Raw genomic sequence first — 16757 nt, forward strand, 5'->3', positions numbered from 1 at the left:
GCAGGGAAAACAATTTAGATCCAGATTAGCAAAAGCACCACATATTACACACATTAACACTTGCTAGGCACAGTTAACCCTTTTACTGCACCTAGATGTTAAAGTGTTATTTAAACCTTGTGATTTTAATTAAAAGCAAAAATGACAAACATGTCAAATTTTGCTTTGTGCAATGCTTTTGCTCAGAGTAGCCATGATCCTCCTCCTTCTGGGATATCCCCGCTGGTGCTCCTGGTCCCTCCTCTTTGGTGGGTGCCCCCATGTAAAGCCGCTTTCCATGAGGGCAACTGCTCGTTCCCAAGCCACCCTGTCTGCATCCATTGACACAGAGAGGGCAGCTCGTCCGTGCCCCCACTCCAATGTCACAGCATTTGATTGATATTCAATATCAATCTGCCCAATGAGGAGGGAGACAGCGGCTAGAGCCACTGCTGTCTTGCACATCGCTGGATCTCATCGAGCTCAAGTAAGAAAAATTAATTTTAGAACCACTTTAACCCGTTCCCAGCCGGTGTCATTAGTACAGTGACCGTGTATAGTATTAGCACTGATCACTGTATTGGTGTCACTATTGATGTCAGTGTACACCCCAGCTAGTGTCAGATTGCTCACTTCACTATTACAGTCCCACTATAAGTTGTTGATCCTCTGCCATTACTAGTATAAAGAAATAAAAAAGTGAAATCTGATTCATGCTGTCTACTTTCATAAATACTTTCCATGCATCATGTATTTGTGGACTGCTAGAAACTATATTTCACAGCATGGTCCATATTATGTATTTTCATAATTTATTATTATTTCCTTTCCTAGTGCTCTGGACTGCTCAAGGCACCTGTCTGACTATGAACTCCGATGACAAAACCATTGGCCGGAATAGTGGTATCTTCTGGGCTCTGCTGCAGTTTAGGTAATCAACGACTTTTTCCTGTCTGTTTAGTGAGTATATTTGTAACAACCAAGTAGAGATCCATTTTCGTTAATATGCTAAGGTTAGGTTCCAGTGTTTTATGCTAATGTCTTGATATTGAATAGATTCTAGCAAGTTGTCATTTTGTTTTTTACAGTATGCTTTTTGGAAACCTCTATATCTACTTTGCATGGAAAGGAGAAGCTAACATATCAGGTATACTTTGTTTTAATTTATGGTATGATGAGCACCTCTTGTGACTCACTGAATGAAGCCTGTTGTGTGGTGAAACGGACAAACTATTTCTGCGTTGCTGCAGTATCTTCCAGAAGTGAGTACACCTCTCACATTTTTGTAAATATTTTATTCTATCTTTTTATGTGACAGCACTGAAGAAATGACACTTTGCTACAATGTGACGTAGTGAGTGTACAGCTTGTATAACAGTGTAAATTTGCTGTCCCCTCAAAATAACTCAACACACAGCCATTAATGTCTGAACTGCTGGCAACAAAAGTGAGTACACCCCTAAGTGACAATGTCCAAATTGGGCCCAATTAGCCATATTCCCTCCCCGGTGTCATGTGACTAGTTAGTGTTACAAGTTATCAGGTATGAATGGGGAGCAGGTGTGTTAAATTTGGTGTTATCGCTCTCACTCTCTCATACTGGTCACTGGAAGTTCAACATGGCGCCTCATGGCAAAGAACTCTGAGGATCTGAAAAATAGAATTGTTGCTCTACATTAAGATGGCCTTGGCTATAAGAAGATTGCCAAGACCCTTATGCTGAGCTGCAGCACGGTGGCTAAGACCATACAGCGGTTTAACAGGACAGGTCCCACTCAGAACAGGCCTCTCTGTGGTCGACCAAAGAAGTTGAGTGCACGTGCTCAGCGTCATATCCAGAGGTTGTCTTTGGGAAATAGACGTATGAGTGCTGCCAGCATTGCTGCAGAGGTTGAAGGGGTGGGGGGTCAGCCTGTCAGTGCTCAGACCATACGCCGCACACTGCATCAAATTGGTCAGCATGGCTATCATCCCAGAAGGAAGCCTCTTCTAAAGATGATGTACAAGAAAGCCCGCAAACAGTTTGCTGAAGGCAAGCAGACTAAAGACATGGATTACTAGAACCATGTCCTGTGGTCTGATGACACCAAGATAAACTTATTTGATTCAGATTATGTCAAGCGTGTGTATCGGCAACCAGGTGAGGAGGACAAAAGATGAGGTGAAAGTGGAAAATCCTAATATTCCTGCACTTAGGGGTGGGCTCTATGTCATAGGGATCACAAAATGAATGTCTTGGAATATGCACTCAAAGAAGCAGCGAGTCCAAAAGTACTAATAGAGAAAAACAGAGAAAAAGAAGGCATTCTTACTCTTCCTCAGAGCCTCTTCCTCTGAGGAAGAGGCTAATCCTTGAAACTCGTCAACAATTTTGGATGTCCATCATTTTCATCACCATTCAAAAACGCAATGCGAATTGGATAGAGCGGTCTCATATGATGTGCTTATATTCATGTACTTTTGTGAGTAGAATACCTTCTTTTAAATTTAATAAACATACTTTTAAAGGTAATGCACAAGGCCGGTGTGCCCTCTGTTTTGTTTTTCTCGATGAGTACAAAAGAAGCTGAGGGTAAAAGTGGTGGACTGGCCAAGCATGTCTCCAGACCTAAACCCTATTGAGCATCTGTGGGGCATACTCAAACGGAAGGTGGAGGAACGCAAGGTCTCTAACATCCACCTGCTCCGTGATGACATCATGGAGTGGAAGAGGACTCCATTGGCAACCTGTGAAGCTCTGATGAACGTCATGCCCAGGAGGGTTAAGGCAGTGCTGGAAAATAATGGTGGCCACACAAAATATTGACACTTTGGGCCCAATTTGGACATTTTCAGTTAGGGGTGTACTCACTGTTGTTGCCAGCTGTTTAGACATTAATGGCTGTGTGTTGAGGGGACAGCAAATTTACACTGTTATACAAGCTGTACACTCACTATGTCACATTGTAGCAAAATGTCATTTCTTCAGTGTTGTCACATGAAAAGATAGAATAAAATATTTACAAAAATGAGAGGGGTGCGCTCACTTCTGTGAGATACTGTATATTATGCCCAATAGATGGCAAATTGCAAATGTATGCAGCTAAAACTTCTAACTTAATGTTGTTGAAGTGAAATAGTTATGAATAAAATAAAAAAAATTATATGATGATACACCTAGCTATTGGGTGGGAAATCTCACTTTTGTCATTCACTTTGTGCCTTGCTAGTAATACGGAGTCATGTTAGAGCTTACTGAGCTTCAAAGAGAGCAAATTGTTGGTGCCAACCTAGTTGGTGCCTCTGTGACTGAAGTTAGCAATTTATTTGCCTTGTCGCGAGGTACAGTATCAAAGATTATGACGGCATATACAGTTTCCAGGAAGACATCTTCTAATAAGCATAAGCGCAGTTGACATGGTCGGCTAACCAAAAGAGACCAAAGGACATTGATTGTGACTTGGAATAAGAAAACAACTACTGCAAAATTGACTGTAGAGCTCAATCTTGGTCTTCACAGGGTTATGTGTGTATGTATATATGTATGTGTGTGTATGCATGTACGTGTGTGTGTTATCAGTAAAATACATTAAGTTCCAAAAATGTGAATAGATGGTGAACAACAGTTTGGATAAACACAGCTCATAAATATAAAATACCCCAAAACCACCTTCCTTGAAAATACAAAATGGAGGAATCATGGCTATGCTTAATAAGCAGATTATTAAATTTGGAAGGTGGTAAAGCTCAACGCGTTTCACCAAATAGGCTTCTTCAGGGGTTCACATATGGGGGTGAGAAGAGCACTGCAAATATATAAAAAGCAATAAACTTATAATAGTCTATTGCAATTGAAAATCATTTACAACTGTTATAATAATGATTACATCCAAGTATATGAACAAGATCAAAAACATGCGATTGAAAATCTCTTACAACTTTTATAGCCATGAATGAATCCAATAACCATATTACAAACCAAAAATTATTACCTATGCTGATGACTGTCTGGCTAAATGTGGATAACCCACAGGGAGGGGGACCAGAAACAAAAATGGCTCCTAATTTTTTTAGCTTGCTCCTAGATTCCATACAAATTTGTTAAGCCCTGGTGAACAACTTCTCCACGGCTACCTCTACTCCAGCCCTAAAAATGACTGCTGTAGTCATGTGGTATTAGTGATCCTATAGAAGATCATGTAGAAACTGCTGTACTCATTCTTCCTTTATGGAGACCGGAAGAAGTCTGACAAGCTACTTGTCCTTCCCCAAGGTCTCTCAGCCTTATTCAAGTTTAAGAAGGAGTTTGTTAAAAAGTAGATTGCCCTTTCTGTCGATCTGGCAGTATCCTGTCAAACCTGTTGTCCTGTTAACAAAACATTGACCATCCCAGTGGAGGATGCACCTGTCTTCAAGGATTCTACCGATTAAATGTCAGAGGACCTTTTTCAGAAATTTGTTTTGACAGGCCCTGTAGTGGAACCTGTCTTACTTGTGACATTAGTCTGCCAGTCCCAAGCTCATTGGGCTAAGGCTATTAGAAGGATCTCTCTGAACTCATGCTCTGCAGCCTTGGACCACCATACAAATGGGTTCCAGGGGCTAGAATTAGAAAACAGAATTTCTCTACCAGACCCCTGCCTGGTACATTTGTTCCAATCTGACTGTCTCCGCACAAATTAGCAGATCTCCGTGCAGGTCTTCTGGAGAGAGGTGCCTCAGTCTCTTGAGGTGGAACCATTCCACGGTTCATACTCCAAACGGTTCACAGTTCCCAAATCAAACGGGGTGTCTACCCCATCTTGGATTTTAAGGCACTAAATGGGTTAATCAGGCCCAGAAATTACACATAGAATCCACCAGATTGGTCAGTCTTTACTCATTAGTATTATTATTATACAGAATTTATATAGCGCTAACAGTTTGCACAGCGCTTTACAATATAAAGGGAGATGATTCAGCAACGATACGATGCAATACAATAATACATTCTAGCCTTTGTGAACACCAAGGATACATGGACCTGCATGTCTCAGGTTTCTCCAGGACATCGCTTCCTTTGCTGTTCGATGGGCCCTCTAAACTTCCAGTTTGTGGGCCTGCCATTCAGCCTGTCATTTGCACCTTGCTCCTGTTAGGGTTGTGCTCCCAGGGCAATCTATATTGTGGGATAGCTAGACTACCTCCTGCTAAGAAAACATTCAGCACAAGTTTTTGCTGTCAACATATCCTGGACCATCCAGACCTTGTAGAGGTTCAGCTGGCTCCTGAACCATCAAGTCAGCAGTGGAACAGAGTTGTTGCTTGCAGTAATCTGTGTCTAATTCTAAATGAAAACAAAGTCAGTTTTTTTTTTTTTTTTTCTGCCCCGGGGAAACTTCAAATCCTCTGCTGCCAGATTCCGATTCTTCAGTGCAGGAATTACTTGACATTTTGCTTCTGCTAGAGTTTTGGGGCTTAAGGTAGCTGCTTTCGAGGCAGCCCAATTCCACTGCAGAGCCCTACAACAAAACAGCCTGTCATCACAGGACAAGTCCATACAGTCATTAAACAGACTAATTTGCTTGTCCCTATTTGGTATCACAGGAATCCTGCTGTGGAGTCGCAGAAAATACTGAAAGCTGAAAGGCATACTTTGCATGGTGCAAGGATAGAAAATTTCATTCCTGGAAATCCTCAGTGGCACAAATCCTAGTCTATTTGCAAATGGGCTCAGATTAGCATTTGACCCTTCAGAGTCAATAGACCGGTCTCTGCTCTTATTATAATTTTTTCATTTCTACAGACCACTGTCTTCCAATTTTTTTGATCAAGAACTTTTGTACAAGGTGTCTCGCATGTGACTCTGTGGGGGTTGAGTTTGTCCTCTCATCCCTTCAAATACTGCCTTTTCAACGAGTTTTATTTCACTTTCTGCTCTTATTTAAAAAGTTACATTTCTTGTTGCCTCCTCAGCGAGAAGAGTGTCTGGGCTGGAAACCTTTTATCCTTTGAAAAACACTTTCTGGTCCTACACAAGGAAAAAGTGGTGTTGAGGCCTAGAGCTTCCTTCCTTCCTCTGGCTCCTCACTTCAACGACGACATTGTTCTTTTAGGCCTCTATGTTGCTCCAGTACACCAGGAGGTATCCTTGCAAGTTTACTTCGCAGTCACTACTTCTATTAGTAAGATTGTCACTTTGTCATTCCTGATGGTCCTTGTAAGTAAAACCATCTTTATGTTCCATCACTTCCCAGTGGATCAGATAAGCCTTCATTCAATTTTATGGTCTCAAGGGATCGTGTTCCACACTTTCCTATCAAGGCACATTCTGCTAGATCCATGAATCCTTTTTGGGCTTTTCGGCATCAGGCTACTACTTCTTAGTTTTGAACCTGTTGCTGCCTGGTCTTCTGTTCAAATGTTCTGTAAAGTGAATGTTTACGCCTCTTGATGCCAGCTTTGCACGTAAGGTCTTTCAGGTGGCCCTTTGAGTTGATAGCAGCCCTTATTTATTTTGATTTTTTTGAGCCTGTTGGTGTTTTGTTGCTGTTGCCCACTCATTTGGACTGCTTTTGAATGCCCCTACTGTTTATGAATTCCTGAGTCCCTCAATTTGGGATAGTATATTAAAGTTTGATTAATAATTATTTGTGGGAGTTTTTAATCCAATAATTGAAAGGGTGCCTTCATGATGAATGATATGCAGTGTGTGCTATGTTTTCTAAAACCATTCTTGTCTACATGTTTTTGCAGCACTCTTAAAAAAAAAAAAAAAAAAAAAAGTAAAAAGAATAGAATTTGACACCTTATTCATTCAAGGAAAAGGACTAATTCTTTGAACAGGCCATCTTTTACGATTCTTCCCTTCTCTGCACATCATTACTGCTCTATTTGTCTGTAAGGGCCTTGAGCTTAAAACTCTGTGTAAGCTCCAAGTTGTTAAATGTTGGAGCTTACACAGAGACAATGGCCACCTTCTTTTCCCGACATGACGGTGTTCTGGCCTGGAGATTGCACTTCACATTGCCAAACATGGCATAATGGGAGGAAGGAAAAAAAGGTTCCTCCATGCCTGGACATAACACAGGCATTTTGAGTGTACTCGATGCACGTACTCAATGTAAACAAGGGCATTTTTAAATAAAATAAAAGGTGCTCTGACCAATCACTTAGCTAAAACGAATGGCAAAACAGCTTACTGTGGTACAGGCATGGCAGTAACACACAGTACATTTTTTTTTTAAATAATACATAACTTATTTTCTTTATATCTGTCTGGAGTTCAGCTCTAATGATGTACCTCACTCTGGTTATGTCTGAGTGGTGGCAGGTTTAAATTGTTGCTTGTGTCTCGTAACTAGACTTTGGGCCCAGTCTGAACTTCTATTTTAATGTGGCTCTTATCCCAGTGTAAGATCAGAAGGAAGGGGAAGTGGGGATGATGCCTGCAGAAGCTTATTAGATTCCAGTTGCCACTTTTCTAGTCTGCATTGCAAAGTCAAACCTAATGCATGATTATTTTCTACATGCATTTCTTCCAATTTCCTGTCCTTGTTATGTTCATAAGGAATAATGTGTTCTGACTTGCGGTTTTAAGATCACTACAAGATAAAGCTAATGGTTTGTACATTTCTTGTTTTACTGTTATTTTCCAAATTATCTTCAAAGCAGAATAAGGATTTTTAGTAAGAAAAATTGGCATTAAGCAGCTTAAAGCCAATCCAGAGAGCAGTGATGATGTACAAAGTGCAGCTACCATAGCAACCTATCTATCTAATTTTGCCTTTCATCGGTTTAGCACAGTGAGTCTAATGAAAATCAATTCTAATTGGGTAACAAGGGTTCCTGCAACTGCGGTTACCTTGTCTTACTAACAGCCTGTAATGAAAGCTGCTTTCACAGCCAATCCAATAACAATTCAAATGGTGTCCAGTGTTTTGAGAAAGTTTTTAAAGGACAACTGTACCTTTTGGTGCTAGAACACAGGAGCAGAGTTGGGAATTGTGGCAGGGAGATCTCATAGAGGAAGCCAGGTGCTGCCATCTATAACTAAAATTCCAGTTTTTAGTGGACTGAGCCTTTAAGGATTAACATTTGTTTTGTGTTTTCTTTAGACACGCTTTTCTATTAAAGCTACATGCACACATCTGTAAGAATTTTATGGCTCATATAGGAATGTTTTTTTTTCTGGGTCTAAAGTTCCTGTGTAAATAAATAAAATGCTTGCCTCTAAATACTTTTTATAAAAATGTAATACTGTATATTTCAGTTTAGGTGTGGTAGATTTTATTCTCGGCTACATGGAAACAATGTAGCTGATAAGAATGCACCACTGGCATAGAGCACAGCGGCTTGTGTGCAGCTCCTTTAGTGCATACGCTCGAAACCATTGATCTCTGTGTTCCCTGGAAAAAGTAGTTCACATGGCTAGGTACAGGGCATATGAAATTTGTCCTGTACCATGTGATCGCTGTATCCAATCACAAACATGACAATAAAAGTAAACACAGGCGGCCTGGGGCAGCCATCAGTTCTCTCTGCACACGAAGAGATCGTCTGTGCCAGTGAGTGTTACAAAGCTTGTCAGACTATGTCCCAGATCGATTCCCAACAGTATGTAGTGTGAATAAATTGCATCCACCTGTTACCTGTCCCAGTGTAATCAGTGCTGCAAGGAACGGTGTACCTAATCACTAGCGACCCCAGTCAGTGTCACCAGACCAGTGTTGCCTGCCAGTGTCCCTGACTGCAGTAATGCAATACCACTATACACCAGCACCATTGTTCTGATCAGGGCCTCACTAGTCTCAGTGGAACTGGTGTCCCTGATTGCAGTGATGCCAGACCACTCTACACTAGCAACAATGTCCTGAACACCACCACACCAGTGTCAACAGCAAAGCTTCACCAAAACCTGAATGGCATGTCCAAAAAAAGTTTACAAAAGCGAGGTGGCATTTCAGAATCTGAGCATGACAGATGAGTAGTGGGGAAATTTTTTATGTTGCTGAGCTCACCAGTGCGTTCTTCTTTCCTCAGAATGTACCAAACTGTTGATTTGGACACTTTTAATGTTGCTGCTATCTCTCTGATGGATTTGTTTAGTTTTTGAAGCCTTACAATGGCCTGTCTCACTTGCATGGACAGCTCCTTTGAACGCATGATGTAGGTTCACAGCAATAGAGTCCAAATGCAGATACCGCACTTAGAATCAACTCCAGACCTTTTACCTGCTTAATTGATGAAGCAATAATGGAGTAGCCCACACCTGGCCATGAAACAGCTTTTGATTCAATTGTCCAATTACTTTTGGTTCCTTGAAAAAGGGAGGATGGCTACTCTTAAGAGCTGTAATTTCTAAACCCTTCCTCCAATTTGGATGTACATACCCTCAAATTAAACCTGAGAATGTGCACTTCCAGCCCACATCCATTATATAACTATAGCTTGAATATGTTTTTTGGTCCGTACCTGAAAAAGACTAAAATTGTGCCTGTGCCAGTTGGGGACCTAACTGTATGTGTATTTGGTTTGTCATACGGAAGGTGGATTCTAATATAATAATTTTGCCTGTATTTTCCTTATTGATTTACTGGTGGGGTTTTGTTTCAAAGCCTGGTTTTACATCATTTTTTTTTTTTGTTACGATTTGCTTAACTGGTGACTCCTTCCATTCTATTTGTTGAAACTTTGAGCTTTTCTTGTGATATTTATTATACATTTTTAAATGAAATGCTAAGGAAAGAGTATTGATCTTATATTCCTTATTAACCTACTGCTGTGTATACAGTAGTAGAAATGTAAAGTACCTTGCATTGCTATAAAGCCAACTATACCAGCCAGTCTTGCAGCAATATCTAAAGACTCTGTTTAAATATCCAAAAATCAAAAATGTTCCAGGGAAATGTAAAATGTTTTGATTATAAACCAAGTCTTTTTTTTCTCATTTAGAGAGAGATCGTAGGACTCTGTTTATTGCCCTCACCGTCATTAGTTTGGTTGGGACGGTCCTTTTTTTCCTTATTCGAACCCCAGCCTCTAACACAATCCAACTGAGCGAGGACGATGACGGAAGCTCTGACATTCTTGAAGGCAACGTGTGAGTGTATTATAATGTCCATTCTGTGCTTTACAAATAGTGTGGCTTTTAGAATACTTATGGAACAAATGTGACTATAATCTGGAAAGGTCTTTCATCTTCTAAATGACAGAGACCTTGAATTTTTGGAGGAATGATCCTCTTAAGTTTCTGGTAAATGATGAAAAATTATGCCACCTGACAATTATTTCTCTTGGGGACCCTATTGGTTAACACATCTGCCAAGACTGTTATAAAGGGTTCATTTTCTCACTGTTTGATCTCGATTTATGTTCTGGTATTTTTTCGGTCAGGCTCTAGGAGGAACACCTATAGCAAGGGCATCATTCAACTTTAGTCAAAGCTGCTTAGTTTGCTTTTATCTGCAGACTCCCCTTATCTGCATAGTCAGTTTTCCGGTAAAGGTTAACTAGTTATTTTAAAGCTGAAGTGTAGCATTCCTGTTTGGGATACATCACTAGGCACATTAGTTAAGTGCAATGATGCATATCCCGTTACCTGTAGCCGTCTGCTTCTGGTAAAGGTGAACTAACCCCAGGGATGTTGAATTCCTATCTCACGACACCCGGGGCATGTAGTTCACACAGGGTGTTTTTGGTGCGGCGCAATTTAAAAAAAAAAGGGTCAGGGACGACTTTCCTAGCATTTCTGTGGGTAGGGCAGCTTTCTAAAATGAATGGGCTGCCCTACTCGCAGCCACACAGATGTGTACCAAGGGCTTGGTAACACGTGAGGTTGCAGGGTGATAAAACCATGTGGTTTAGGTTTTTACCACCCCAACTGCTCCCCCTTTAGCTGCAGTGGCAGCAGCTGCGGGTGTACACATTCTGTGGCCCCAGCTGGAAATACACCCCAGGTGAATAGGGCACTGCAACCACCCCACAACTGTGTGCATTGTATGTGGTTGTGGTGCGATGATGCTGCATTTACGGAGTTAAAACAGGTGATGAGGAGGCAACATATTGCCTCTTTACCGCCTTTCAATTGCCTCTGAAAATTGATCTGAGCATGGATTGCTTTTCAGAGGAGTGGCAGTCCTTTCTGCTATTATGGACAGGCCCTAAAAAAACTAAAACTGTGCATCTAACATCCGCAGGCTGTCAGAAGCACCGGCGCTTACGGTGCTTATTTTTACTGTATTATAAATATAGAAAATGTGAACGCCAAATATTTATTTAATATGCCCCATAAGTGCCACTGTTTGCATTATTAAGTAGTTTTTTCAGCCTTTATTTTAGAGAACCTCAACCTTCTGTTGCAGCTGTTATGGTATGGCTGCTTGTTTTGTTTGAGTAATGAGTTTTGTTGACTAAAGGGGGCAGTCATGGACTGTAGATTGCATTCCATAATATTCTCTGCCTGTAAGAAGAAAAGGATACTGGTAACAGTTGCTTGCTATGAAACGTGCCTGTCATCCACCTCCTATTTCAATAGCAGTGGAAGTGGGAAAATATTTTAATCCTTAATCCTGAATGAAAATGATGCACTCTCCTGTGGATTATCTTGTATTTGAATTTTGTCTCCATAGTCACTGTCAGTATGCTGACTGCACTGTCTGATAAGCAGCCACTTGAGGGAGAGACTACAAACCAGCTTTTGAAATGCTTCCATGGAAATGTGGAAAAAAAAAGTAGTTACTTGAGTACACACACTTTAAAGTCACAATGATTTAAAATGGCAAACTAAACTTTGCCTTAAGCAACTTTGCTGCTATTTTTAAAAAAGTAATTATTTGCACCCAAAGGACAGAAAATACTTAAAGTACAACTATAGGGCAAAACTTTTCTTTTTTTTTTTCCATTTTGGATAGTGTAAGAGAGGGTTAAAACCCCTGTCAGATTTTTTTTTTTTAATGGAGATTTCCCTTCACTTCCTGTCCCATAGACCAATAGGAAATCCCTGCAAATTAAGGGAATTGCTTGGGGACCCCCAGGCCACCAGATCTAGTGTCCTCCATTGGAAGATTTTTTTTCTTACTTTTCTGTGGGCGACTCAAAATGTGACATTTTTCTTTACTCTCACTTTCAGTGAGAATGGTAAACAGGTCAAACAAAGAGGGTGAATCTCCTTTAGCAGGGGCACGAACTGCAAAAAAACTTGACAGATGTTCTAATCCCTCTCCACTCTGTCCAAAACTAAAAAAAGTTTTGCCTTTAGGTACACTTTAAAGTGGTAATTAACTCTGTAATATAATTTTCTTTTTAGGCCCCCCCTGGTGGGTTATGCCATAATATGCCAGTATGCACTGCATATTAGTACATTATGGCAGACTAGCTTATCAAATGGTGCCCTTGAGCATTGCAGTGGGATAGATCCAGCTTGCCCCCCAGTGTTTCCGTCATCGTCCGGTCTTCCCTCCAGGTTCCGTGCCTTTGGCCGTTTGAATGGCCAGGCTGTGATGACGTCACTCTCACTTGCAATTTTTGAAAAATTAAGTTTACTACACTTTTTTTTCAGTCTGCAGCCGCTGTAAAGAAAAATGCAATATGGCAACATGGTGGCCTTCTGTACACAGTTGGTGTACAGAACTTTCCCAGAAATGTAATTTCCTGCTTGTGTGATTGGCTCATTGATTTTCCTAGAAGTCTACACTAAGATGAAAGTCAAATCCTCTAAACCAGAAATAGTATTTTGGTGAAATACTCCTTAAGGGTTAGTTACTTCTAAAGGAAGGCAGATACTGCAACCTTCCTCATTAGGGCACAAGCCATGGCTCAAATTTTGACCAATTCAACAGAATGTGAATTCAATTAGAGCCATGTGTGGCTAGCAGAAATATCTAAATGTTGAAGCTTGGTCAGCGTTTCTGCTAGGCAACTAGCAGTTTCATTTGGAAAGCTCCGCATTCTCTGTGTGCAGCAGCTCCTCCTAATACTTACCTGAGACTCTTCTTGATCCAGTGATGTGCACGAGAGCCTCGGCTTCTCCAGGTCTCTCCCTTCTCACTGGCTGATACAGCAGCGGTAGCCATTGGCTCCTGCTACTGTCAATCACAGCCAGTGAGCCAATGAGAAGAGAGCAGGGGCAGGTCTGAGCCGTGCTCCATTTGTGAATGGACACACAGAGCAGTTGCATGGGTGCACGCATAGCAAACTGTTTGCTATGGGGGCACTAGGCAGGAGAGAGGGGCCAGGAACCTGAGAAGGGGATGAATGGGGTTGCTCTGTACAAAACCACTGCACAGAGCAGGTAAGTATAACATGTTTGGTATTATTAAACAAAAAAAAAATCACTTAAATGTCACCTTAATATCACTTTAAGTTCTTACAGGCTACATTAAAAGGTTTGAAGTAGTTAAACGTCGGGGACAATTCAGGACAGATCTGTGCTTGTGGCTTGGATCAATATCTCTGTCTGTCTGCTTATGTCATTGTAGTACTCCTCTTCCCCTGACCCATAATCCTAGTTTATTAAATTCCTCTTCTAGTGTGACTTTTTTTTTTTTTAAAGTCTGCCTTATTTTTATGAAACATTTTTAAGGAGTTTTCTAAAATATATATATATATATATATATATATATATATATATATATAACCGAGAACAGCTTGATGTAATTACGCTTATCAATATATCAAAACACGGTTTCTGTGTATACATTATAATTATACAGTGCGTATAGAAAAGAATAATCCCCTTTAAAATAATCACGTTTTGTTTCTTTGCAGCCTGAAATTAATACAAACTGTTTTTGCTTTATCTGGCTAAAATTATTCAGTGAAACTTATAACATCCAAGTGAAAGATATAACACAACACATCACGAAAATAATTAAAATTACTGCATTGGAAAAAAGTATCTCCCCCCTCCAAAAAATGACTTGTAAACGCAATTAGGTGACGCTAATCACCTTCTCAATGGCACACAAAGCCATTTGTCTTTCAGCTGTGGTCAATTTGATTAGCTCAGCATGAAGAGCTTTCCTGAAGCATTTCAGTCCCTGGTAGTGCAACTGAAGTAAACAATCAACTGTGGATGGCAAAAGATCTCTGGGATAAAATTGTGGACAGGCACAAGTCAGGAGATTAATACAAAAAAACTCAAAGGCTTTATCAATGCCTAGAAGCACAGTGAGGTCTATCATTAAGAAGCGGAAGGTATTTGGTACAACACAGACCATCCCTGGATCAGGACGTCACTCCATACTATTGAGAGTCAGGAGAAAACTGGTCAGAGAGGCTGTCAAGAGGCCTACAGCAACTCTTAAGCAGTTGCAGGAATTTGGTCACTGTGTGCATATGACAACAATATCACAAATTCTCCACAAATGTGGCTTGTATGGGAGGGTTGCAATAAAAAAATCCACTCCTCAAGAAAGGCCACATGCAGTTACCACTGAGCTTTGCCAAAACGCACCTGGAAGATCCTGAGGTCACATGGAAAACGGTGTTATGGTCAGATGAGACTAAAATTTAATTATCTGGCCTCAACACTAAACCATGTGTCTGGCGGAAATCCAATACAGCTCCCATCCAAATAACACCATTTCTACAGTAAAGCATGGAGGCGGTAGGTGGGATAACCTTTTGGTGTAAGTGGCTCATCAGGAGGAAGGTTCATATTGGAGCAATGGACCTTTAGGAAACCAAAAGAAAGGGGTCACATTCCTAACTGTATTGAAGGTTCCTCCTTTTATATGATCGGGGCGTGATTTTTGGCCACTTTCCTTTTTAATTTGTAATATGAACACAGCCCTGTTTTACACTAGAGGGTGCCATGGTGGCTGTTTAGAGCTTTTTACTTGGTAGTTTTGGTGTCCCTGTAGAAAAGACCATCCGTTCCATAGTTTGTGGTGAAGATCCTGAGGAAGCGAATAGATTGTGAAACATGTTGATCAGTGACAATAAATATTTTATATATATATATATATATATATATATATATATGTATATATATTACACACTGGAATGTAGAACTGCTGGAGTAATTCACTTTTCCAGTAACTCCCTATTCCCAGCTGCGATAGGGGGCAGTGTGGTGTGCGGTTCAATGCACCACAATACTCCTTTTTCTTTTTTTTCTTTTTTTTTTTCTACAAACTTTATTTGAAGTGTTCATAGGATAAACAGGACAGTCAAATGCGGCATTGCACTGGTCATACCTCATACTGGTGATATCATATGCCTATGTACAAGTGTCATGACTGGCATAGTGTGTTGGTATTCCATCCTTCCAGTATTAGTGCCCATGTGAGGTTTTAGCTTTAAAGTGTTACTAAACCCACAACAGTGAAATCAGTCTGTATATGCAGTAAAGCATGCTTGTTATACTCGCTGTGGACCGAAGGGGTTAATCCTCGGTTTTGTGTAAAAAGTATGTTTGATCCTGTCTTCTCTGATCCTTCCATTCTACTTTTTCCCAATCCATCTGCTGATAGAACAGAGCCTTGGGGGAAAGCTGTACATGCTCAGTTTGGTGTGTATTGCTAGAGAGTTTGTTTTTGTTTATTTCCTTGTGAGAGTGCATGTGATCAGCACGGGGCCAAGCCTTGCTGTCCATATAGAGGCTCTGGGGTCTTGCAGCCTCATAGTACAGTCAGGGAAGAATGAAAACTCCTCCTAAAAGCTTTAAACTGTGCTCTGCTGGACGCTGATGGAAGTCACAAGACTGCTATATACTGCTGTTGAGAAAAGGAATTTAGCAGTTTATATTTACTAAAATAATTACATTTGCATTTCTATGTTATGTGTACTGTGGGAGTCCAGGTATGGTGAATGCAGGGTTGTGAGTTTGGTAACACTTTGAAGGATGTCTAAACCTAAGAACAAATATTCAATTTATTGCAGCTTACTAGTCCTCAGATGTGGTGGTTGTATTAGTTTTCCTTTTTCAAGCGAAGTACATTTTCTGCAAGTACTGAAAATACCTGTTCATCTTGCAATAATTGCATTGTTCTTGTTACTTTTTGTACTCTAAACTGATGTTATCAGCTTTCCCAGTTATGTTCTGTGGACTAAAAAAAAACTATTCGTTTGCAATGGAAGAGGTGTTTGTATCAGAGCAACCGAGGGTGTCAGTGATGCTCCACCAGAGATCCAGTATAGTAAGTGGGTGCTGTCACCCTAGGACAGAATTTGGTTTAGTTACTAAAGTTGGAGAGTGCACAATCAGGCTCACTTCTACATAGAAACCAATCAGCTTGTTAAACTCAGCATGTTAAATTAAGCTTTGGCAATAAAAACTGGAAGCTGATTGGTTTCTATGCAAAAGTGAGCCTGATTGTGCACTCTCCAACTTTAGTAAATAAACCCCATTGTGTCTTTCTGGCAGTATCCTCAAGTGAAAGTGGAGGAAAAAGCCTTGAAAAAATCAAACTAATGCAACCACCACATATAGGGACTGGTTTGCAGCAATATACTCATTACATGATATATTTTTGCATGATGGCACAGTGGCTTAGTGGGCGGCACAGTGATTTAGTGGTTAGCACATCTGCCTTGCAGTAAATGGGTCATGTGTTCGATTCCCAACCATGGCGCCTCATGCATGGAGTTTGCATGTTCTCCCTGTGCCTACGTGGGTTTCCTCAAGGTACTCCGGTTTCCTCCCACACTCCAAAGACATGCGGGTAGGTTAATTGGCTCCTGTCTAAATTGACCTTAGTATGTGTATGTATGAATGTGAATTAGGGGCTTTAGATTGTACACCCCTTGAGCGTTAGGGACTGATGTGAATGTACAATATATGTGCAAAGCACTGCATAAATTGACAGCGCTATATA

The 16757-nt window shown here is 40.6% G+C and overlaps 1 protein-coding gene across 1 annotated transcript in view; it reads left to right on the forward strand.

Moving 5' to 3' along the window:
* The window catches only part of MFSD11 (major facilitator superfamily domain containing 11), an 83534-nt gene that overhangs the window by 34746 nt on the left and 32031 nt on the right, over nt 1–16757 (forward strand). The window contains exons 6-8 of the mRNA XM_089682673.1: nt 814–910; nt 1068–1126; nt 9892–10039. Of these exons, the coding sequence (XP_089538799.1) occupies nt 814–910; nt 1068–1126; nt 9892–10039 (304 nt within the window). The remainder of the gene's footprint in view (nt 1–813; nt 911–1067; nt 1127–9891; nt 10040–16757) is intronic.

This window comes from Staurois parvus, unplaced genomic scaffold (genome assembly GCF_062004578.1).
Source record: "Staurois parvus isolate SC_StPar_1 unplaced genomic scaffold, SC_StPar_1.0 ptg000293l, whole genome shotgun sequence".
Classification (NCBI taxonomy): domain Eukaryota; kingdom Metazoa; phylum Chordata; class Amphibia; order Anura; family Ranidae; genus Staurois; species Staurois parvus.